Here is a 25,090-nt window from a genome sequence, read left to right on the forward strand (position 1 = left end):
CATCCAATATGTGTCCTTTTGTAAAAGTATTGCTTCTTTAATTTAATAATGTTTTCAAGGTTCATCCATATTGTGGTCTGCATCAATACTTTTTATGACTGAAAATATTCCAGTGTGTAATATATCACATTCCATTTATCCATTTATCAGCTGATGGACATTTGAATTGTTTTTACTTTTTGGCTATTGTGAATAGTGATGTTAGGAATATTCATGTACAATTTTTGTTTGAACACCTGCATATATCTCTAGGAGTAGAAACACTGGGTCATATGGGGGTGCCTGGGTAGCTTAGTTGGTTGAGCGTCTGCCCCTTGATTTTGGCTGGGGTCATGATCTCACAGTTGTGGGATTGAGCCCCCCATTGGCTCCCGTGCTGGTCATGGAGCCTGCTTAAGATTTTCTGTCTCCTTCTCCCTCTTGCGTACATGCGCGCACACACACTCTCTCTCTCTCCCTCTCTCTCTCTGAAAAGAAAGAAAGAAAGAAAGAAAGAAAGAAAGAAAGAAAGAAAGAAAGATCAATCCTGGGTCTTATGATAATTCTATGATTAATTAGTAACTGCCAAACTTTTTTCTTGGTAGCTGTACTATTTTACATTCCCATCAGCAGTGTGTAAATGTTCCTATTGTCCATATCCCCACCAGCACTTATTTTCTTTTTTTTACTGTTTATTTATTTTTGAGAGAGAGAGAGAGCATGAGCAGGAGAGAGGCAGAGAAAGAGGGGGACAGAGGATCTGAAGCTGGCTCTGTGCTGACGGCAGTGAGCTGGATCTCATAAACCATGAGATCATGACCTGAGCTGAAGTTGGACGCTCAATCAACTGAGCTACCCAGGCACCCCAATACTTGTTATTTTCTACATTTTTTATTTTAGCTATTTGAGTGGATGTGAAGTGGTATCTCATTGTGGTTTTGATTTGCATTTCCCTAGTGCCTAATGATGTTGAGCATCTTTCCTTTTTTTTTTTTTTTTTTGTATTTATTTATTTTTGAGAGAGCACAGCAGGGGGAGGGGTAGAGAGAAGGGGACAGAGGATCTGCAGCAGGGTCTGTGCTGACAGGCTGACAGCAGTGAGCCCGATACAGGGCTCAAACCCATGAACCGCAAGATCATGACCTGAGCTGAAGTTGGACGCTCAACTGACTGAGCCATCCAGGTGCCCCTTGAGCATCTTTTCAATGCTTGTTGGCCATTTGTATATTTTCTTGGAGAAACATCTATTCAAGTTCTTTCCTCATTTTTAAATTGGGTTGTTTGCCTTTTGGTTGAGGAGTAATACGAGTTCTTTATATATCTGGCTATAGGACTCTTATCAGATCTGTGATTTAAATGTATTCTTCCATTCCATGGATTGTCTTTTTGCTTTCTTGATAGTGTACTTTGTACATAAAAATATTTAATTTTGGTGAAGGCCAATCTATCTTTTTCTTTTTTTTGTTACTCATGCTTTTGGTGTCATACCTAAGAAATCAATGTCAAACTCAAGGTCATGAAGATTTACCCCTATTATTTCTAGCTCTTATATTTAGATCTTTGAGCCATCTGGAACTAACTTTGTACATGATGTGAGGTAAGAGTCAAATTTCATTCTTTTGCATGTGGATATCCTCTTGTCTTCAACCGCATTTTTTGAAAATATTCTTCTTTCCCCATTGAATGGTTTTAGCACCTTTGTCTAAAACTCATTGACCATATATGAGTGGGTTTTCTGGACTGTCACTTGTGTTCCATTGATTGATATGTCTCTCCTTATGCCAATATCATAGTGTTTTGATTACTGTAGCTCTGTAGTTAAGTTTTGAAGTCAGAATGTGAGTTCTTCAGCTGTGTTATTCTTTTTCATAATTGTTTTCACTATTTAGGGCCCTATGTAATTTCGTATGCATTTTAGGATTTTTGTTTTCATTTCCACAAAAAAGATCATTGGAATTTTGATAGGGCTGAGCTGTCAGTGTAGAGCCCAATGCAGGGCTTGAATTCATGAGCTGTGAGATCATGACCTGAGCCAAAGTCGGATGCTTAACCAACTGAGCCACCCAGGTACCCCTAGAATTACAAGTGATTTTTGAGTGTTGTCTTGTATCCTGCAACTTTATTGAATTCATTTATCAGCTCTAATAGTTTGTGAGTGTGTGTGTCTGTGGATTCTTTAGGATTTTCTATATATAAGATCATGTCATCTGCAAATAGAAATAGTTTTACTTCTTCCTTTCCAATTTGGTTTTTATTTCTTTTTCTTGCCTAATTGCAAGTGGTTCACTTTAGATTTAATGACACAGTAAGTTGAAAGCAAAAGGATGGAAAAAATATTTCATATACACAGGAACCAAAAGAGAGCTGGAGTGGCTATACTGATACCAGAGAAATTAGACTTTCACACAAAAATTGTTACTAGAGACAAAGAACGATATTATATAATGATTAGAGTGGTAATAAATGCAGAAAAATATATCACAAAATTCAACACCCAATCATGATTTAAAAAAAGAATCAGTAAAGTATGAGTAGGAGGAAATTTCTTCAACTTGAAAAACCCACAGCTAGCATCATACTCAATAGTGAAAGACTGATATATTTCTCTCTAAGATTAAGAATAAGACAAGATGCCTGATTTCACTACTTGTATTCAACATTGTGCTGGAAGTTCTAGCCATAATAATTAACAAAGATTTACCAAATACTTCATTTTTGTTTAAGTTTATTTATTCTGAGAGAGAGAGAGAGGGAGAGAGAGAGAGAGAGAGAGCAGGGGAGGGGCAGAGAGAGAAAGGGAGAGAGAGAATCCCAAGCAGGCTCTGCACTGTTAGCACAGAGCCCAATGCGGGGCTCCATCCAACAAACCATGAGATCATGACCTGAGCCGAAACCAAGAGTTAGACACATAACTGACTGAGCCATCCAGGCATCCCAGCGGACAAATACTTTAAACCAACCATTTTACATATATTTACAGCTAAAGCAAGCCATGTCTAAAGAACTAAAGGACATAAGAGGCTGAAGTCTCACCAAATAAGAAATATTAATAAATAGAAATTATAAAAAGGAACTAAAATAGAAATTCTGAAGTTGAAAAGTTAACTGAAATGAAAATTCACTAGATGGCCCAACAATAGATTGAGAAGGCAGAAGAAAGAACCAGTGGGCTTGAAGATAGGTTAGTTGTTTAAAGTCTGGGGTACTTTAGGAACAGTTTCTGTTGATTGCTTCTTTTCCTTTGTATTGTCTATACTTATTTGTTTCATTTGATGCCTCATAATTTTTGTTGGAAACTAGACATTGGTTTAGTTGAAACCATCAATTGAAAACAAACTGATGGTTACCAGACAGGAGGCGGGTTGGGGGAATCAGTTAAGTATGTGATGGGGATTAAGGAGGGCACTTGTGATGAGCACCAGGTGATGCATGCAGTTATTGAATCTTTATATTGTACACCTGAAACTAATATAACACTGTATGCTAACTAACTGGAATTAAAATAAAAACTTAAAAAGGCAAAAAATTATTTTTTTAACATTTATTTATTTTTGAGAGAGAAAGATAGAATGTGAGTGGGGGAGGGGCAGAGAAAGAGGGGGACACAGAATCTGAAGCAGGCTCCAAGCTCTGAGCTGTCAGCACAGAGCCCGATGCGGGGCTTGAACTCATGGGCCCTGAGATCATGACCTGAGCCAAAGTCGGATGCTTAACCGACTGAGCCGCCCAGGTGCCCCAACCCAAAAGCCAAAAAAATTATAATATGAAAACTGCAAATCAAATTCCCCCCTTTCAGAGTTTGTTTTTGTTGATGCTTGTTGTAGTAGTTTGTTTCATGACTTTTATATATTAATTTTGTAAGGTCTATATTCTTTGTTGTACATGGCCACAGTAGTCATAGGCCACATACATTAGTTTGGTGGTCAGCTGATGTTCAAACAGAACTTTCCTTAAAGTTCTTGTCATGATCATGCTATGAAGGCACACGTGGGTTGTGTCTTTCCACAATGTCAGCTTTATTCAGTCATAAAGCAGGGTTAATGTAATTATAAAGCAGGTTCAGGATTCCAGACTTGATGACATTCACATATTTAACTTGGCTTCTTGTATGTCACACAAAGCAAAGCACAAGTCACACAACAGACAAGATAGAATAGGGGTAGGAGGCTAACAAACCAAATGGGAAGTCAGTCTGTGGGTGCACAGTTGAGATAAGGCCTTGGTCCAGTCCAGGTCAGCTGTTGGAGTTTAATGTTTATTATGTTCAAGCAGCAAAGGATGTCTGTTCTGTTCAAAGATCAATCAGGCACAACCTTTGGTGGCAGCTCCCTTTTTGAAGTGATCAGACATAGAGGGGTCAGTGTCTAAGGAGTCTGACAGTTTGCTGCAAAAATCCTCACCTTTTAAAATGATTTAATCACTCTTGGGCCTTTGCATATCTCCTCTGTTTCTGCTGGTTGTCAGTTCTGAGTGCGTCATCAGCTGGTGCTGGTCTCTGTGATACCTGGTCTTGGCTGCACTGCCCATCACTGCTTGACATGAGTGATTCCATCTTGTTCTCTGCAGTTTTGAAACCAAAAAATATCTCCCAGTCCTTGCTGGAGGGCTCTGTGTGCATGCTAGGGCATGCCCTCAACACTAAGCCTGGCAGTTTACAACTGTGGCTTAACCTTCACTTCCAGTTTGCACAAAGCCTCAAAGACAGATGGGGCTAAAGCTTAGGATCTTCTCACATTTTTTCTGAGTATGTTCACATCTGCATATGACCCTGGTCATGCATGTGGCTTTATTCTGGGTAGGAGATGCTGATAGATTAGATGAGGCTGGTGAAGGAAAGGAGAAATTTAAGTGTAGTTAAGGAGGTAAAATTAATTGACTGATTATTAAACACACAGACAGGTACATGCTTTATCTCAAAAGGAGATTTTTTTTTTTTGTTTTAAAATTCTGATTGTGAGTAATTTAACCTTTTAAAAATCTGTATGGGAGATAATCCTTCCTAATTTCTTTGTTGACTTGCTTTACTTTGAACTCTGTAATGAATCTGTATTTGATTTTATGACCATTTACTTATTCAGAAAAGCAAATTGTAGAACGAAGTTACTATTAATTTTTTTCTAACAAATTGTTCCTTCTAGTGGATATTTTGACGTATGTGGTCTGGAAGCTAAGTGGCTTACCTGCAACTCGTGTCATTGGAAGTGGTTGTAATCTAGACTCTGCCCGTTTCCGTTACCTAATTGGGGAGAAGTTGGGTGTTCATCCCACAAGCTGCCATGGTTGGATTATTGGAGAACATGGTGATTCTAGTGGTAAGTATAAACCTATTACCATTATGTAATTACACTTCTTATCTACAATAATACGTATTTTCTTTAAAGTCTATTTTTTTCTGATATTAATATAGCTACACAACTTTCAGTTGCTTGGTATTTCCCTGGTGTATTTTTCTATTCCTCTACTTTGTCTTCTGTTCATGGGTTTAGCTACGTCTCATAAAACAATGCATGTAACATATAGCTGTTTTGAAAGTCTATGAGTGTTTCTCTTCTCTGGAGATCTTTTTTTTTTTCTTGAAGTATATCCTGTCAGTTTTGTTTATGCAGAAGTGTTTTAGTTTCAACCCATTCTTGAATGACAGTTTAACTGATACGAGATTCTAGGTTGATGGTTATTCCCTGTCAGCTCTTTGTTACTATTGAGTAGTATTAATTTGTTGCTCTTTTTCTCTAGTTGCTTATGATATTTTATATTTCCTTATCAATCCTTTTCTTTGTGGATTCTTTATTTGCATCTTGCTTTAAAATGCCTTCTATACCACACAAATATAAAATAATTCTACATATCTTTCTAACACTTTAAAAAATATAAATTTTTTAAATATAAAAAATATAAATTTTTTAAAATTAAAAAATATAAATTTTTTAATATAAAAAATATAAATTTTTTAAAATTAAAAAATATATTTTTATAATTTTGTTTATATTTCTTTATTTTGTCCATTTAAACTTATTTTTATATTATGTGTAAGGTAGTTACCTAACTTTAAAATGTAAACCCATTGAACTCAAACAACTGATACAGTATGGGGAAGAAGAATTTATTCTGAGATCTGTTTCTTTTAGTGCCCTTATGGAGTGGGGTGAATGTTGCTGGTGTTGCCCTGAAGAGTCTAGACCCTAAATTAGGAACTGATTCAGACAAGGACCAATGGAAAAATATCCATAAACAAGTTATTGAAAGGTAACAGTACTCATTCAGTGTCTCAGTGCCTTAATAATCAGTTTTAAGAGTAAGATTCACACACAAAAAGTCTATAGTTGATCTTTGCTTTTTGTGAGATAACGAATTCTAACTTTTTGGAAATTCCCAAATTTAGACTTATATTCTGCATAGCTTTCTTTGGGGATTATTTTTCAAAAGGAAAATCTGTTTATCATTTTATAAGAACTCATTTGTGTTTGAGGGTAATATATCACAGTGATTTTGATCATGGACTTTGAACCAAGGTGCTCAGGCTTGAAACCTGGCTTCACCATTTATTAGTGGTGTGATATTGAGAACGTATTTAAAATATTAAAATCTCAGTTCCCTCATCTTTTTTTTTCTATTGAAGTTTCATTAGCATACAATGTTATACTAGTTTCAGGTATACAACATGCTGATATTGACTGACATTTCTATGTATTACTTAGTGCTCCCACAGTAGATATAGTCACCATCTGTCATCATACATTATTATAATATTATTGGCTATATTCTCTATGCTGTACTTTTTATCTTCATCACTTATTTATTTTATAACTGGGAGTTTATATCTATTAATAACTTTTATTTATTTCACCCATCCCTCTACCCACCTCTTCACTGGCAACTACCAGTTTGTTCTCTGTACTTAAGAGTCTGTTTTTTGTTTGTTTGTATGTTTTGTTATTTATATTCCACATATAAGTGAAATTGTATGGTATCACTATTTCTCTGTCTTATTTCACTTAGCAGTGCCCTTTAAGTTTATTGATGTTATTGCAAATGGTACGATTTCATTCTTTTTATGGCTAAGTAATATTCCACTGTGGTGTAATATTTCACCACATCTTTACCATTTATCTATCAATGGGCATTTGGGTGGCTTCCATATTTTGGCTATTGTAAATAATGTTGCACATCATTTTCTTCATATTTAAAATGGGGATAATAGGAGAACCTACCTTAGAAAATTATTATGAAGAGTAAATGAGTTAGTGGAGTAAAATGGTTAGAACAGTACTTAGAAATTATTAAGTGTTTATCAAATGATTTGATGAAAAAAACATGAAACTGATCAGATGATCAGAAGTTAACTAATTTTACTTGTAAGTGAAGTGTCTGACTCTATATACATCAGCTTTAATAGCATTCATGATTCTCCCTCATGCTTCAGCCAAGTTACATGTTAGTAGAACTTCTAGAACTTAGAAATCACTTTTAAGTTAATGTCTAGCATATAATTATGTTAATACTACAGTATCATTTCCTACCCTTTTCAACACAAGTGTCCTTACCCATATGCCATGTATTTCTAGATATAGGGGCCAGTAAGGGCCAGTTCCCAGCAAATTCAGGAATCAATCTGATACAGAGGCAGAACCACAACCCATGCCCTAAGGAATATGTTTTAGCCAATACTGGTTTCCAAGTGTCATGGAGCAGCCCATCTACTTCTTACAGGGATGTTACAGTGTTAGTCTTTGTCTACCAAATTCCTAATCATCGTACCCCAGGGAATGTTAAATTTGAAACACTGTTGCTATAAGGGAATAATGATTAAGACCACCTTTTCCACTGAAGTCCTGCGTGATTTAAAAACCAAATACTGCAACATATTACAGATCAGTACTTATTCCAGTTAGTCCTCTCAATAATGCAGTGTCCAAATTAAATTATTTCCCCCTTGGTCATTTAGCAAAGGATCTATAATTATAAAGAATCCTGAGATACTGCTAGTATTTATCTAAAAACAACTCACCACTTTTATGTCATAGCCTCTGATTTTCTAGTGCCTAACCAATTGTAGGGTAATGACATCATGATTTAATAGGATGTCCTTCCAGGTTTCTAATAGAGCAATTAGTTTTTGTCTTAATATAGTAACCTTAAAACTGCTTGTTCTATATGCTCACTTTGCCTACTTCTTTTTATGGCAGCAGTTTTATTTTCATTAGGATGGTTAATAACAACTAAAGGATTATATATTTATTCTATTTTCAACCCTTTCTCTTTGTCAATCCATTTTGTTGATTCTTGAAAAAATAAATCTGTCATCCAGATTCCACTGGTAAGATCTTTCCCCATTTATTTACTGCAGAGCTTTCTTCAACTCATATTTCATCAATCAATCAATCAATCAATCACTAGGCAGAGCCTCCCTCCCTTCCTTTTTACTTACCCCACAGAGTCTTGGTCATATTGAATTGAGAGTCTGGAAGTTAATCCTAAATTTGACAGCAATCCTCATGCCCCCTAATTGTGCCCTGGTTTTGGATTGATAGTCAAATTACAATACCACAGTAAGTACAGCCCAGTCCCAGCTTTTCTGTGCTGAGGGGATCAGTCTTATCTTTTGCTACCAAGTGTATTGCGTGCAGTCCTGGGGCCTTGCAACAGTGCTTCCATGGATGTAAGACCCCCTGATATGAATAATGATGTTGAACATTCTGTTTCCTGTCCTGGATCCTTTTCTGAGAACTAAATAAACTCAGTGCTAAGTTAAAACCTCTTTGTTCTTTGACTTTGACTGTCAATCCAAATCTGTTGGTGGCAGTGCAAGAATATGATACATATTCATTGTAGAAAATAAGAAAATTCAGAGAAGTGTAGAGAAGATGATATCACCTGTAATACCACTTAAAAAGAATCACTGTTAATAACTTTGTGGACTGATGCAATTCTAAAGTTCTTATAAACGTGTTATGTTTTTAACAAGACTGAGATAAGAAATTGCATAATGTTTAGGACTTTGCTATTTTCCTTTGAAAATGTGTCATGAACATTTCCCCATATTTCCATATATTGTTGATTTAATGATGTATTCTTATGAAAAATATGTACACCTGGCTTACGATTAGATAAAGTTACATTGGCACCCTAGTAATAATTTTAAGTGGTCAGCAAGATGTATATTTTAACTGTCAAGATGATCAGATTCTGTGTTTGGATTTAAACAACAATAAAAAATATATAAAACTAGTTTCATCTTTAGTCGCACATATGTCCTAGTATTCTGCCTTTATGATAAGAGAAGGGTGGGGGTGTATTAATTATTATTTAAAGCAAACAATGTTTATGAGACTAGTATAGAAATTTCTATTGACTATTGGTAAATAATTTTGGAAGAAATCTCTGAGAGTGGCATTGACATGTAGGTTACTTCAAAATGGATGCCTGAAAAATAATATGTGTTCTATAAGTTGACATCCCATAAATTTGATTTTTTTACTTTCTACAACTGTAGTGGCTATCAGATTATCAAGCTGAAAGGGTATACCTCTTGGGCTATTGGACTATCTGTGACAGATCTGGTAGGATCAATTTTGAAAAATCTGAGGAGAGTGCATCCAGTTTCTACTATGGTTAAGGTAGGCTTAAGTCGAATCTTCATTTATCATCTTTTCTTTAACATTTTTGAGAGTCCCTACTATGTGCCAGGCATTGCGCAAGATGTTGAGTATATAGTGAACAAACAAAAGAGAAGCCCTAATCTCATAGAGTTTAATGAAAGAAATGGACTTAATAAAACAATTATAAAAGGAAATATATATTAACAAATTATGATAAATTCTATGATGAAAAATTACCAAGTACTTAAGAGTGTACAAGAAGAGAATTTAGCTACCCTGGGTGGTGGCATGGGTGATGTTAAGGGAAGCCTTCCTAAGGAAGTAAATGTGACCTATTCTGAATGAGTAGGAGTTAATTTGGAAGGCTGAACTAGTAGTCTAAACAGAGGCAATGCATGTACAGAGGAACTGAGGTAGATGTAAGTAGAGGGTACTTGAAGTTCTGAAAAAAACATCAGTTGTTGAAATGCAGAGAGCAAAGGGAAGTGCATGGTTAGGCTGGAGAAGTAAGCAGGGTTAGCCCACTAAAAGCCTTGTAAAAGGATTTGAGTCCTTACCGTAGAGCTATGGAAAACCACTAAAAGAATTTATTTCTTTTCAAGTTTTCATGTTAAAAAGATTTCTATGGCTGTGGTGGAGGGAACAGATTTGAAAAGGACAAGAGTAAACATGGGGAAACTTGTCAAGAGGATGTGCGGTAGCTCAGAATAGAAATGATAGTAGTCGAGGCGAAGAGAAGGGGATAAATTTGTAGATACTGTATTTAGGAGGTAACATTCATAGGACTTGGTAGTGGAATGAAGTGAGAAATAAGGAAAAGAAAGGCCATTTGTGGGTTTCTGTTTTCCACCTTTATATATAGATAGTGGTAGCCACTAAGGAAGGGAATACTCAAGGAGAGCCACGTTTAAAGATCATGTTTGCAGTTATGGACAAGTTCATTTTCAGGTGTTTTGCAATATCCAAGAGGAAATAGGCAGTTGGGTACAAGCTTCTGGAACTTGTAGAAGAGTTTTGGGTTGGAGTTCTAAATGTGAGTCAGTTTGGAGAGAGACAGTTCCTGAAGGGGAAAGAGAGGTTCTGTCAACAACAACAACAACAACAACAAAGGAAGAGAAGCTGGACAGGTACAGACAACAGATATGCCTTATACATAGTAACTGAAGCCAGGAATGTTAATCAACTTGCCTAAGGAGAGCATAATAAAGTGAGAAGACAGATTGAGATTGAGTCTTGAGGAATTCCAGTGTTAAAAGTTGAGTTTAGGGGCACCTGGGTGGCTCAGTCAGTTAGGCACTAGACTTCAGCTCAGGTCACCGATCTCGCAGTTCGTGGGTTCAATCCTTGCGTTGGGCTCTGTGCTGACAGCTCAGAGCCTGGAGCCTACTTCAGATTCTGTGTCTCCCTCTCTCTGCTCCTCCCCTGCTCATGCTCTGTCTCTCTCTGTCTCTCAAAAATAAATATTTTTAAAAAGTTGAGTTTATATAGTGTGAGCCCACAAAGTCAAAACGAAGTAGTGACCAGAGAATTAAAAGAAAAACCAAGAGAACGTGGAATCATGGTAACCAAGAGAGAGGAGGATGTTTTAAAGATGAAAGAATTGGTTTTCTATTGTGGATTGATGTTGTGAAGTCATATAAATGAGGATTAAAAATGCCAGGAGGATAGGGTGGCTTAGTTGGTTAAGTGTCCAACTCTTGGTTTCAGCTTAGGTCATGATCTTGTAGCTTCATGGGTTCGAGCCTCACACCGGGCTCTGTGCTGGCAGCACAAAGCCTGCTTGGGAATCTCTCTCTCTCTCCCTCTCTCTTTGCCCTTCTCCCACTCATACTGTCTCTCTCTCTCTCTCTCAAAATAAATAAATAAACTTAAAAAAAATGACAGGGGTATAAAGTGACAGAGGTCATGGATAACCTTAGCAGGAACTGTTTAATGAAGTAATAGGAATGAAAGTCTGATTGGAGCACACTAGGGTTTTCTTAGCCTCGGCACTATAGACTTTGGGCTGGATAATTCTTCATTGTTGGAGGGCTGTCCTGTGCATTGTGGGATGTTAGCAGCATTCCAGCCTATACTTATTAGATGCCAGTAGCATACCCTCTTTCCCCAGTTTTGACAATCAAAAATGTCTCCATATAGTGCCAAATGTCCCTTGGAAGGGTCCCTTGAGAACCTCTGAGGAAACTAAGACAAGTATAAACAGCTTTTTTGAGGTATTTGGCTGTGAAGGTAAGGAAAGAGAGTAATAATTGGAGAGGAAAATCAAGGCCAGGCAAGTTTGTGTTTTTTGTTTAAAAAAAATTTTTTTTTTTTACTTTAGAGAGACAGAGTGAGAGAGAGAGCATGTGAGTGGGGGAGAGGGTCAGAGGGGGAGAGAGAGAATCTTAAGCAGGCTCCACACTCAGTGTGGAGCCCAATGAGGGGCTCAATCCCACAACCCTGGGACCATGACCTGAGCTGAAATCAGGAGTCAGACACTCAACCAACTGAGCCACCCAGGCGCCTGCCTTTTTTTCTTTTCTTTTTTCAAAGATAAAATTCTGATAGTAAAGAAGATATTGAAGATAGAAGTAATAAGCAGAGGCAGTGGGATCCAGACCATAGATGAAGGTATTAGTCCTAGATAGGAGGAGAGACAGCTTTGTAACAGGAGATAATCAAGAGAGGATAGGCAGTGAATCACGTAGATTTGTAAGTTTGGCATTGGATGCATCTGATGACTTCTGTCTTTTTAGTGAAAGGAGACAGAATCATCTGCTGCTGAGAATCAGGGGATGTATAGAAAAGTCAGATGTTTGAGAAGATTTGAAGTCGTCTTTGTAGATAGAAATAGAAGTTGACCAAAAAAAAAAAAATACAGAATTACTGTTAGGTGGATGCTTATTTGAGGTTGATGTGCATTAATTTGTAATGTGAGTTAAAGATCAACTTTATTGTGTAGTTTTCTCCAGGGATCTGAGCACAGGAATGGAGAGAGAGCATAGCTGAATTCATGTGGGTGTGGGTTTTACTTGTGGAGTATGAAAGAGGGGGTGAGGAAAGAGGAAGGGAAGGGTGAAGGTGTAGCTTTTGGCTTACATACATGTTAAAAATAGGTTTGACTTTCTGCTAAAGGGTCACAGACAAATTCAAGACCTTTGCCCTCAAATATGATCTACATACAAATGAATACATTATAAAAAGAAAATGAATAATGAGGAATTTAAGAAATATTTATAACATAAAAATTAAAATAAGCAGAGGGTCTTAGTATATGGTGAAAGGGTTACAGAATGAATCATGGGATCTAAGTTGGATATGGAGGAACCCGTAACAATGTCCACAGTAGGATACTTGGGGTGGGAAGAGAAGGTTCTGTGAGATAAAGAAGTCAAGAAACTGGAAAGAAAGGGAATTGGTTATGGTTAGTTTACCCACATGAACAATGAAGTCACCAAGAGTAATCACAGAAACTGGGACAGAGAAGATTGTGAGCCAGGTGTCAGTCTTTTATGAATGAGACAGAGTAGCCAAGAGGTTAGAAGATGATCATTAAGGAAGAAGAGTTGAATAAGATGAGCCTCAAAAAAATAGGGGAAATGTTAAGAGAGTAGGGGATTACTGTTTTGAAAGAGACAATGAGTACACACTGGATACACACCCCTCCTCTTTTGAGGATACACAGGGGCTACGGGAGAATAAGCAATTAATTACCCCGAGGTTGCTCCTGAGGAAGAGTCAAGGAGGTGTCAAATGTTCTAAGAGAGTGAGATTGAGTAATACGGGAATTTCATAATTTTTACTGAACAAATCAATGGATAAGTTATATTTTATAGGAAAATAAACATTTGACATTAAGAGCATAATCATTCATATACTCTTTTTTTTTTTTTTTACCCCAGCTACTTCAGTTTTATTACTTCACATTTTCAACAAATAAGGGTGCAGTTTATTTCATATTAATATGTTGACTGGGTTTTTTTTTTCAAATAAACAGGGAATTTTCTTAAGTAGCCATTTCCTCATTTCATGGCCAATCCAGGAGCAAATGAGAGCCAATTTTAGTGTATTCAAGGGTCATATTGTCAACCAGGAATGAAGCTTAAAGAGAAGAGGGGCCTGGGTAGCAGGTCATGGTCATCACACAGGACCAGACAAGGCCAGGCCCCAGGGGCCAGGCGCCTTATTTCCAGCCCACTCAACAGCCCCAAGTGTCATGACGGGATGCACATACATTCTTCAATATTAGTCCTAGAAGCCCCTTCTAGACGAAAGAGAAACAGAGAAAGTAGAGGGAAACAAATTCCCAAAACACCAATAGGGAACAGAGGGGCTTCTTCCTCACCTACAGTGGCCTCGTTTCTGATTCCACCCAATCCCTAGCAACTCATGTTAAAGCTCCAAAAGTTACACAGAGGTGGCAACAGAATGACAAAGGAGAGGAAAAGGAAGGGAGGGTGAATGTAACTGAAGCTGACCTCTGGCTGGGAATGGAATGTGGGCTGACAGTCTGGTGGGACTGTGGCCTTCCATGGATAGGGACAGACCAGAGTGGAGGGAATGTGAGTATAGCCTGGCTGGGGCCCCCAGAAGGAGACATGTGGCTGATGTGATGGTGCTTGTGAGGTTGAGTACAAAATGTGGTGGAGGAGGTGACCAGAGGCCCTCTGTGGGAGACTAGAATGAGGTAGGAACAAGGGGCACACCCTGAGATCCTGAGGAAATCCCCAAAGATGGTGAGAGGGAAGCTTGGCTGAGTAGCACCTGTGGACTCTGAGCTGTTGTGGGAAGCTGGGAAACACCACTCCATAGTCAAGGGGCCTCTTCCTTCCCTCCATGCTAGTTCCTGGTAATGTTTAATTATAAGGAAGGAAGGAGGAAGAAAAAGTCCTTCCCATTGCCTCTTCCAACCCTAAAGTCAACCCCAAGGGATAGATGGGAAAGAGCAAGGAGGGATGGAAGGCAGGGAGGTGTGAGGTGTCTACTGGGTCTTATCTTCCATGGGGTAGTAGGAAGGTGGCAGAAACTGGTTTGTGGGCATGTAGGCATTGTGTTTGTTGTCCAGGTTGTAACTGGCTCTGGCAGCTGCTTCTGTGGCCTTGGCTTCAGCTACAGGAATAGAGGGAACATCAGGGCTGCTGGCTGGAGGTTCCATAAGCCCAGAATAGGGTGGTCGCCATGGTTGCAACTATTCCATGTTCATCATGGGAAGTTCTGGATAGAAGTCAGATGGAGGTGATGGACAGAAGTAGCCAGGAGGGTAAGGGCATATTCTGTTTGCAATTGGCAGGGGAAAGACAAAGGTCCTGCTGGGCATATGAGAATATCTGTAGGCTCCATTGGAGGCTTCACCTTTAGAAGATTGAGATGTCACCTGTAACATCTATTGTCCAACTCAATGGTGCCTGTTGGTGTAAAGGTCAACTTCTACAAAGCGGTCTTCCCAGCCACTTCCTCCTTCAACCTTCACTGTTCTCTTGATGTAGTTTATACCAAACACAGGCTGCTTGATTTTGCAGTCCTTATTAGATAAAATGGCATCATGAAGGACTGGATGGCATCTTTCCTTTGGACAGAAAGATGGACCTGGTAAGGGGTGGAGTAGATGTTGCCTTTCTTGGTCCCTTTGAAGGCCTCTGGTAGGTTCTTTATTTCATTGAACACAAACTCCACAGAGTCATAGGACATTAGGATTGGTATTGTTTTTTTTTTTAAGTTTTTTTTAACGTGTATTTTAGAGAGAGAGAGAGACAGAGATGGAGCACGAGCAAGGGAGGGGCAGAGAGAGAGAGGGAGATGCAGAATCCAAAGCAGGCTCCAGGCTCTGAGCTGTCAGCACAGAGCCCGATGCGGGACTTGAACTCATAAACCACGAGATCATGACCTGAGCCAAAGTCAGACATTTTACGGACTGAGCCACCCAGACCCCCCTAGGATTTGTATTGTTGATAATTACTCTACCACCCTCTGATTCTAGTTGAGCTCCATGGTCTCTCTGGTATCCTCTTATTCTGAAGCTCTTTTGCATTAGCTGTTTTTCCATATCAGGTTACTGAACAATAATCTAATTTTGCCTTTTAGGGCTTATATGGATTAAAAGAAGAAATCTTTCTCAGTATCCCTTGTGTCTTGGGACAAAATGGTATCTCAGATATTGTGAAAGTTAACTTGAATTCTGAGGAGGAGGCCCTTTTTAAGAAGAGTGCAGACATACTTTGGAATATCCAAAAAGAGCTGGTATTTTAAAGCCTCTTAATGTTCCACTGTTTTATAGAAGAAGATATCAGACTGTATGTTTTATATTTTGAAAGTATTGTCATTTGATTTGTAAAAAATTTAAAAAAAAAACATTGGAAACCCGTGACATAACTTCAGTCCCTCAAGGCTAGAAAAAGGAAATGGTAAAAATATTTCCCCTCTTTATGAATCTCTTACAACCCTGTTCTAATGATACCCAACCTATACATATGCAAGTAATACTTCTGAAGTATCCTATATATGAGTTGACTTCAAGTTTGGTAGAGTATGTATAATAATCCCTTATAATACAAAACTTATGATTCTTCCCATAAAACAACCAGCACCTTTTCTAGCATTGAAATTTCATTCTTCCATTAGGGCACAGGCATATTCAGTTTATATTGCTTCATTAGCTTTGTGTGTCTATGTGTGATCTGCACCAGGTACGTTAAGTCCATGTATAACAGGAAGAAACAGAAATAAAACTTCAATGGCAAAATCAAAATTAAATGTTTTCAAACCTGTAAGTATTATTCCAATTCATATGAACTCAAATAGCTGATTTGGTGTCTCTGTTGAAATACCACACAGGGAGCTTAGACCATTCTCTAAGTCATTTGTGGAGCAAACTACTGGTACGCTTGTTTGTGTTACGGTCATGAGGTCAATAGGACATGATTTATGCCCTCAAGTATCTCACAGTATTTAGGGCACCTCAACTAATTGATTATTGATGTATATGCATATGAGTGCATGTATTTCTAATTTATATATGCATATGCCACACACACATACATGAAATATTTCCTTGATTTCACAATTTAAGGTAGCTATAAGAAATACACAACTGAACAAAAACAAAGAAATCAGGACCAAAGTAATTTATAGACTAGGACAGGACCAGGGCGAAAAATGAGAAGACATATGCAGGCCCTAAGGACTTACAGCGTGTGCTCTCGTGGAGGTGCGCACACTGGACAGAGAGTCACAGTTCATACTCTTATTCTTGCTGTTTGAATAGTTTTCATTCCGGTCCTCTACTGCTGAACATGATTAGTTTCCCAATATTTTGTTCTTTTTCCTTGTTTTCAATTTTTCCCTTGAATGCACAAACAGGATCATCAGAGAGTTTAGTTAGGATAGCAGGGATAGAGGGGTCTTCTGTGGATTTTGCCTTTTTTTTTAAAAGCTGTTCTTTGTACACCAAATTAAAACTTCATTTTAGTAAATGCTTGCAGGTATTCAAAGCCTGCAAAATATAGTTTCAGTGGGAATACTGTAGGAAGTAAAACTGCTCTACATCGTGTATTCTCAACAGGGGGCAATATCACCCCAAGAGGGTTAAATTGGTTATGGGGTTGGTGGAAAAAAACAGATACTACAAGGGTTTCTAAACCCTAAAGTTCAACCCTAGCAGACAACATCTTATTATTATTACTTTTAGATTTTATTTTTAAGTAATCTCTACACCCAACCTGGGGCTCAAACTCACAATCCCAAGATCAAGAGTTGCAGTCTCCACCGACTGACTGAGCCTGCCAGGTGCCCCTCTTGTTCTTTAATATTTATTTATTAAAAAAAGTTTTAAGTTTATTTTTGAGAGAGAGCACGAGCGCAAGCGGGTGGGGGGAGGGGGGGCGAGGGGGGCGAGGCAGAGGGAGAAGGAGACACAGAATCCAAAGCAGGCTCCAGGCTCTGAGCTGCCAGCGCAGAGCTTGACACGGGGCCTCTAACTCAAGAACCGCGAGATGATGGTCTGAGCCGAAGTGGGAGCCTTAACCGACTGAGCCACCCAGGCACCTCTTATTCTTTAATATTTAATTTCATGATGGGGTGAGTGGAGCTGAACGATTGGGGGAAAATGTCTAAAAAGGCCCTTGAGGGAGAGAGAATGAAAAAAAGTTTGAGAAACAGCTGCTCTCCTTCTTAGAAAAGAATTTGTCAGATGTGTATTATGTATTATGATTCACAAATGAGTTAGGAAACACGTAATTGGGTAGAACGTGGTGGGACAAGAGAACAGAAGCCTTGGTGTATCCCAGACTAAAGGATGAGAGGGGAATTTTGGGTTCTGCATTTAACTACCACATAAATGAGTTGAGCTTTCCCATACACCTGTGAAAATTGTTATCAGTTAGCCCTGCACTGATCAAGTTCTTAGGGTTTCATATTTTATTTAAAAAGCCCCTTTGCATAGCAGGTTTTTAAATTTTTACTTACTCGCTTTGTGGGTGGTTAAAACTAGCACTGAGGTCCCTTTCTCCTGCAGCTCTGGGAAAAAGTTAGCAACAGAGAGTCAAAAAGTCCTATTGGATACATCCAGACAAGGTTTGGTTAGAAATACATTTACTTGGGCTTTCCAGCGGATGGGTTTTGGGCAAGTGGTACCCCATTTGATAGCTGGAGGCTCTCTAATTCATTGTTATCTTTTGCACCTCGTGCTCTTTGAGCCCAGGAGCCCAAGGAGCCTCCCTGAAACCTGCCAACTACAAAATTGTCAGCCCTCCACTGGTGCAGGTGACAAGCTGCAGGCGCAGGCCGGGCACAGACCAGGCACGATGCATCGGAACCCTCATTCTGGCCTCGCTTCTGCGCCAGGTGTGCTACGACCAAAACGAGGCCCGCGGCCTTGCGCGGCCTCACTAGCCATGGTTTTCCTTCTTGAGGCCTCAACCAGCTTTTCTGCGGTTTTCCTCCATTCTCTTCATCTGCCTCTGGAGGGGGCGGCCATGAGCTGGGCTGTGGGAGTTCTGTAGATGAGCTGCAGCGTGGTCGCTGCGGGAGTGAATTTCTTTTGCCTGAGGATGGCTCTGTGTCCCTTGCAGCCTGCACACATCCCTGTCAGAGGTGGCTGGCCCTCTCACCCACGTGAATGTGGCCGGAAGTACTGCGTGCTTGGCAGTCCTCGGCCCTGGACTTACGGAGTCTGGGCTGGGTTCTGGAGCCAAGAGCTGGGCGAGGGGGACAACTGGGGTGGTGAGGGGAGGAAGAGCTGTCCTGACTGTCGTGTCACTTTTGGTGAAGCCGCCCCTTTGCCTTCACTAATTCGTAATCCCTCTTAACTGTTCCACCCTCCTCTTCCTTCCCTTGGTTTACCTCTGGATGCTGGGCAGCTGGCTAGAAACTACCCAGCTTCTTTGCCAGTCAGTTTTGTCATTCCCTGTTGGGTCTGCAGCACCTCCTTCCCCCAGGGGACCCGGGAGTTTTCTATATGCCCACTCTCACTGCAGACCAAATTTGGAAGTGGCTTTGCAGTTTTTCCTCACTCTGTTAGGTTTCCAAGATGGCGACTATCAAGGTGAACTTCTTAAGAATTTCACTTCAGAGGAGGCCATTCATCACAATAAGATCTCCATTATAGGAACTGGATCGCTTGGAACACCCTGTGTAATCAGCATCTTACTAAAAGTAAGTTCTCTGTTCTGTGCCATAGGGTTAACCAAGTTTCCCTTCTTTGGATGTAAGGCTACTGCATATGGTTAGGCAGGTTGTGTTCAGTTAAAAATGGGGTGAGTAGAGGCCTTATTCAGTCCCTGCAGGCTTAGCCCAGAGGCACAGGTGAGCTTTTCTAATTGTTCTATCCAGAGGGGGCTGCTTTCTCTAGGTTTTGGGTTTTTGTTTGCTTGTTTTTGTTTTGTTTTTTGAGAGAGAGTGCAAGCAGGGGAGAAGCAGAGGGAGAGGGAGAGAGAGAATCTAAAGCAGGCTCCATGCTCAGCATGAAGGAAGCCCGGTGACGTGGGGCTCAAGCTCACCACTGTGAGATTATGACCTGAGTGGAAATCAAGAGTCCCATGCTTAACCAGCTGAGCCACCCAGGCGCCCCTGGTTTTTCTAGTATTTATGATGGTATCGTATGTGTTAGAATGTTGATATTACTCTTTCCCCCATGTGATGACAGTATGAAGTACCCCTTTGCTTGGGGTACTTTGTAGGAAACAGCTCATACACGTGCAATGAAGAAATAGGTGGCAGAAAAAAGTGCACAACCTGTCAGTTGGTGTCCTACTACCACAAAATATAAGTCTTTTTCCTTTAAAAATCTCTCTCCGGTTTCCTCATCTCTGTCTTTATTTCCCTTCTACCTTATCCATGTTAGGTTAGTTTTAGTGTTTAGTTCTTAGCATTGATGTAGCAGATAAACTTAGCTTCCGGTTAAATGGCTAGACACAGGACTAGAAAGATTCTCACTCCTAAGAATATTACCCTGATCTGAACCCATAATGTTTTAGTAAGTCATAATAAACTCTTGGAGCTATGCTTTGCTTTTATTAGTGGGATATCTGTAAAATTTCCTAAGCTACCTTTCTATAGCTTTTAGTCCTGGCCCTGGGTTTGAGCTAGATGACAGAAGTATCTGTAAGGCACTAAGAACATCAGCTGCTGTTAACTATTGCTGCTAGCAATCATATGAATTCCCAATGGTTCATTTTGTCTGTCAATTATAATGCCTTTGTCAGTGGTGCACCATTGCTAATGAAGAGTGTGCATACGTGAAAGCCAATATATTTGCTGTCAATGTCAATAATAATGAAAAAGTGCTTTATATATGGTGTCTAATAAAATCCTGAAAATAATTATTAGATCTATTTTGTAAAGGAGAAAAAAGAGCACAGACTATCTCAAGTTGCATGAATAGATAAGTATACAGATCGTAAGTGTACAGAAAACCTTGAAGTAAAAGATTTATTTATTACCTCTACTTTGAAGGGCCTTTCTGAGAGGATTTGGGCCCTAGCCCTAAAAAAACAAGATGATAGGCACGAGCTCTCAGAGCTTGAATTGTGTGGTGTGACAATTACAGCATTTGTAGATCTGAGAAGGTGTAGTGCACAGTCCCCTACAAAGTCCCAGGTTAAGGCTCCCGTTCATCTGTGTCTCTTTTGGCTCTAGATTCTGCAACTTCTTCCATCCAAGGAGGTGGTGATATCTTAAAAGCTTCTTGCTTATAAGGAAGGAGTTCTCAGTAGGAATTGTTTAGTACTCTATTGGCAGAAATTTATTGTATAAACCTAGTAGGGAAACAGCAATGTTTTTGAAAATCACTGAATTATACCATAATACATAAGCTTTCACTACTATAATGTGATATTCACAAGGGCAGGCATCTTTATTTCATTTATTCTTGTATCCCAAGTCTAGCTAGAACAATGTCTAGTGTAATAGACACTTAGTAGCTGAATGAAAGAATAGAAGTCAATTGCATGTTAAAAGGGAGAAAGCACTGGATAACGAGTGCAGAGAGTGGATATTTTACCCACTTTCATTTTTATAAATATGGAAAATGTCCAGAGAGACTGAGTTAAAATATTTTTTAATAGACTTTGTTTTTAGACTTTATTTTTTAAAGAATAGTTTTCGAGTTACAGAAAGGTTGAAAAGATAGTACAGAGTTCTATCTTTATCTCACACCCAGTTATTAACATCATACTTTAGTATGTTACAAATGTATAAATGCTTTTGTAGAGGTATAATCATTGTCGTTAACTAAAGGCCATACATTACCCAGATTTCCTTAGTTTATATCTACTGTCCTATTTTCTGTTCTAGCATCCCATCCAGGATACATTACATTTAATCATCATGTCTCCTTAGGCTCCCTTTGACTATGACAGTTTCTTAGACTTTGTTTTTGATGGCTGGCAGTTTTAAGGATTACCGGTCATGTATTTTGTAGAATGACCCTCTATTGAAATTTGTCTTGTTTTGTTTTTGTTTTTTTTTTGTTTTTTTTTTCATGGTTAGACTGGGGTTATGGATTTTAGAGGGGAAAACACAGAGGCGAAGTGCGATTTTCATTATGTCATATCCAGGGTCCATACTGTCAATGTGATTTATCGTGGTTGATGTTGACCTCAGTCACCCAGCTGAGGTAATGTTAGGTACTCTCTTTTCCCCCTTTCCACACTATGCTCTTTGGAAGGAAGTCTCTGTATTCAGCCCACACTTAAAGAGTGGGAGTTATGCTCCCTCTGAGGGTGGAGTATCTCTATAAATTATTTGGAATTTCACATGGGAGATTTATTTCTTCCACTCTATTAATTCATTTGTAGATATTAGTATGGATTCCTGGATTTTATTTTATGTTTTGGGTTATAATCCAATATGTCTTCATGGATGTTGTTTCTCAAATTGTTCAGCTTTGGCCACTGGAAGCTCATTCAGTTAGCTACTGTGCTCCTTTGACATATCTCATTGACATAGGGCTTTTGTTTTGTTTTAAGTACTTCCTTACTTTCTGGCACTTTCTTCATCTTGTATATTTTCTGTTCCAGGCCCAAAGCAGCCTTTTTTTCTAAGGATCTCTGGTTCCTGTTATTGGAGATGGGATTATGTAAATCAAGATGCTGGACATATAGTACATTTTAGAAGCTAGCTTTTCAAAGATAATTTTATCAATACTGTATAATTCTGCTACATACAATTCCAATCACTTTGAATAGTTCAAAGTATCCAGAAAGCATTGGCATCTCATTAAGCAACAATATTTTCCTTGTGATAGAGTTTAGACTTCTAGGCTAATCACTTATGATGTTTAAAATTTAAAGTGCTTGGCTTTGGATTTCCATTATTTAGAATAAAGTAAAATATCCAACAATAAGTTGTAGATGTTTGATCATTTACTTCTCAGTACTAGCACAGTCATTTAAAAATTCTTTTTTAATTTTTATTTATTTTTGAGAGAGAGAGAGAGACAGACAGACAGACAGAGCATAAGCAGGGGATGGGGAGAGAGAGAGGGAGACACAGAATCCAAAGCAGGCTCCAGGCTCTGAGCTGTCAGCACAGAGCCTGACATGGGGCTTGAACTCACAAACTCTAAGATCATGACCTGAGCCGAAGTTGGACACTTAACCGACTGAGCCACCCAGGCACCTCACACATTTTTTTTTTCAGTGAAAATTTTAGTGTAAAGATAAAAGAATATGTAGTTATTTAAAACATTTTTCAAGAGGTAATACACTCACAAGGTTAAAAAATAAAGCTAATATAAACAGATATACATGGAGAAGCATGTTTTCATTAACCCTTTCCCTCTATGTCTGTTATAGGCATCCATTTAAATTAGTTTCTTGTGTATCTTCAAGTGTTTCTTTTGCAAATACAAATATGTTATATTCCCTTCTTTCTGACATATAAAGTAGCATGCTAGAAATATATAGTACTGATTGGTTTTTGCAGGTAATATTATCTGATTATAGAACTATAAACTTGTAGAGTTGGAAAGGGCCTTATATTTTAATCCATTTATTTTAAAAACTATTACTGAGCTCTTATGTGCTAGGTAGGTGTTAAGCACCAGAGTGCAGATGAATAAGCACTTCCTATTCTCAAGGAGCTCCTAATTAAAAAAAAAAAAATTATGTTTATTTATTTATTTTGAGGGAGACAGAAACAGCATGAGCAGGGGAGGGGCAGAGAGAGAGAGAGGAGAGAGAGAGAGAGAGAGAGAGAGAGAGAGAGAATGAATGAATCCCAAACCGGCTCTGCACCGTCAGTGCCCGATGCAGGGCTTGAACCCACAAAACTGTGAAGTCATGACCTGAGCCAAAACCAACAGTCAGACGCTTAACCAACTGAGCCACCCAGGCACCCCAAGGAGCTCCTAGTTTGATGAGAAATTCCTTCTACAGAATCACCGCTTTATCACTGTACAGCCTCAGCTTAAGTTAAAGAGGTGTTCACTACCTTCAGAGACTCTTCTATTTATTAAACGGTTTCTGTTTTTTCCTAATTGTGAACTGAAACGTTCTTCTTTGTAACTTGTATCTCCTCTAGTTGGGGCTTTTGTATCCTGAGATGTTGAACATACTGCGTCTTCTTTGAGCCTAATATAAGATACACAGATGGCCAGTATAACAGTTTTCTTTCACTCTCCACTTAATCAGAAAGTTTACTCCCTCCCTGCTTTTGACTGATTTCTTTTAGGGCTTGAGTGATGAGCTTGCCTTTGTGGATGTTGATGAAGGCAAACTGATGGGTGGGACAGTGGATCTTCAACATGGTAGCCCTTTCATGAAAATGCCAAACAGTGTTTCTGGCAAAGGTTAATATCATAGTGAAATACTATAAATATTTGAATACTACATGAATAAATATGAAAATTGGATCTTTATTTCCCTTTATGAAGACTTCCTCAGTTCTTATAAAGGTGATTGCTCCCTACTCTGTACACTCATAGCATCTTGTTCAGATTTCATTAGGTTTTACTTCATTTAGTTTCAAGGTTTCCTACAGCCCCCGAGTCCCTCTGAGCAGCAGTAACAGTGGTTATCATGATAGTTGTCATGAACTGATTGTCTATTTTGTGCCAGAGCTAAGCGTTTTATGCATATTATTTAATACCTACGACAGCTCTGTGAGGTTTTACAGATGATGCACCTGTGAACTGAAGTTAAATAAAATGGAGTAAGGATTTGAACCCAGTTCTGTTTGACTCAAAAACCTAAGTTCTTGACTACTGTATTTTATTTACTTGGCACCCATGAGATAATCATTTGAAAAAATACATGAACCAAGATCTCCCTGGCCTTTTCACACCACTTCTCTAAGTAAATATTCTCATTTACCAGACTCATACACATTTTTATCTCTTATTCTATGAAGTACAAGAGGTATGTTAGGTTTTTAAAAATGTACAAGAAACATTGAAGTTTAGTAAAACTTAGTGACATTTCTCTAAACTACAAGAGTGTTGTGGGCATTATAGATCCTAGGGAGCCCAGTCTTCAGTAAACACAGTGTGGTGATTGAGCCCTAACAGGAAATGTGTACCTAAATGTCAGATGTTTTCTTCCATAATGTATTTTCTATTCAAATCTTTCCCCAGATTACCTTGTCACTGTAAACTCCAACGTAGTGATTATCACAGCAGGTGCACGCCAGATAAAAGGAGGAGAAACACACCTTGATTTAGTCTAGCGAAATGTGTCCATTGTTTAAATGAATGATTCCCAGTATTATCCAATATAGTCACCGCTGCAAACTGATTATTGTTTCCAATCCAGGTCAGTTTTGTTTTGACTGAATGTTCAGTGAAGAATTTGTGTGTGTGTGTGTGTGGGGGGGGTGGGGTTAGGCTTGGTAACTTGGTAGAAAAATATATTTAAATTGGAAACTAGTGATATAACCAGAGTCTGTTCCGGTTTTGCTAATGTAACATGTATTTTGCACAGTTGTAATCAATGTATATGTACTATAATGAAGATTTCCTTAAACACTAGGATGTATGATTATATAATTTGCTTAATCATAATGACTTCTAAAGTTTGCATTCTAAAGGCTTTCATATCTGAGTT

At 38.7% G+C, this 25,090-nt stretch overlaps 1 protein-coding gene and 1 pseudogene across 2 annotated transcripts in view; one reads left to right on the top strand and one right to left on the bottom strand.

The window, feature by feature from the left end:
• The window catches only part of LOC122199973 (L-lactate dehydrogenase C chain), a 43,437-nt gene extending 27,116 nt beyond the window's left edge, over positions 1-16,321 (top strand). For both annotated transcript variants that reach the window (XM_042905371.1, XM_042905372.1), the window contains exons 5-8: positions 5,118-5,291; positions 6,105-6,222; positions 9,470-9,593; positions 15,636-16,321. In XM_042905371.1, coding sequence (XP_042761305.1) covers positions 5,118-5,291; positions 6,105-6,222; positions 9,470-9,593; positions 15,636-15,800 — 581 coding nt within the window. In that variant the 3' untranslated portion in view covers positions 15,801-16,321. The remainder of the gene's footprint in view (positions 1-5,117; positions 5,292-6,104; positions 6,223-9,469; positions 9,594-15,635) is intronic.
• On the bottom strand, positions 13,651-15,242 carry LOC122200222 (annotated as a pseudogene).
• Positions 16,322-25,090: the final 8,769 nt, after the last annotated feature.

The sequence above is a fragment of the Panthera leo genome, chromosome D1, assembly GCF_018350215.1.
Source record: "Panthera leo isolate Ple1 chromosome D1, P.leo_Ple1_pat1.1, whole genome shotgun sequence".
Classification (NCBI taxonomy): domain Eukaryota; kingdom Metazoa; phylum Chordata; class Mammalia; order Carnivora; family Felidae; genus Panthera; species Panthera leo.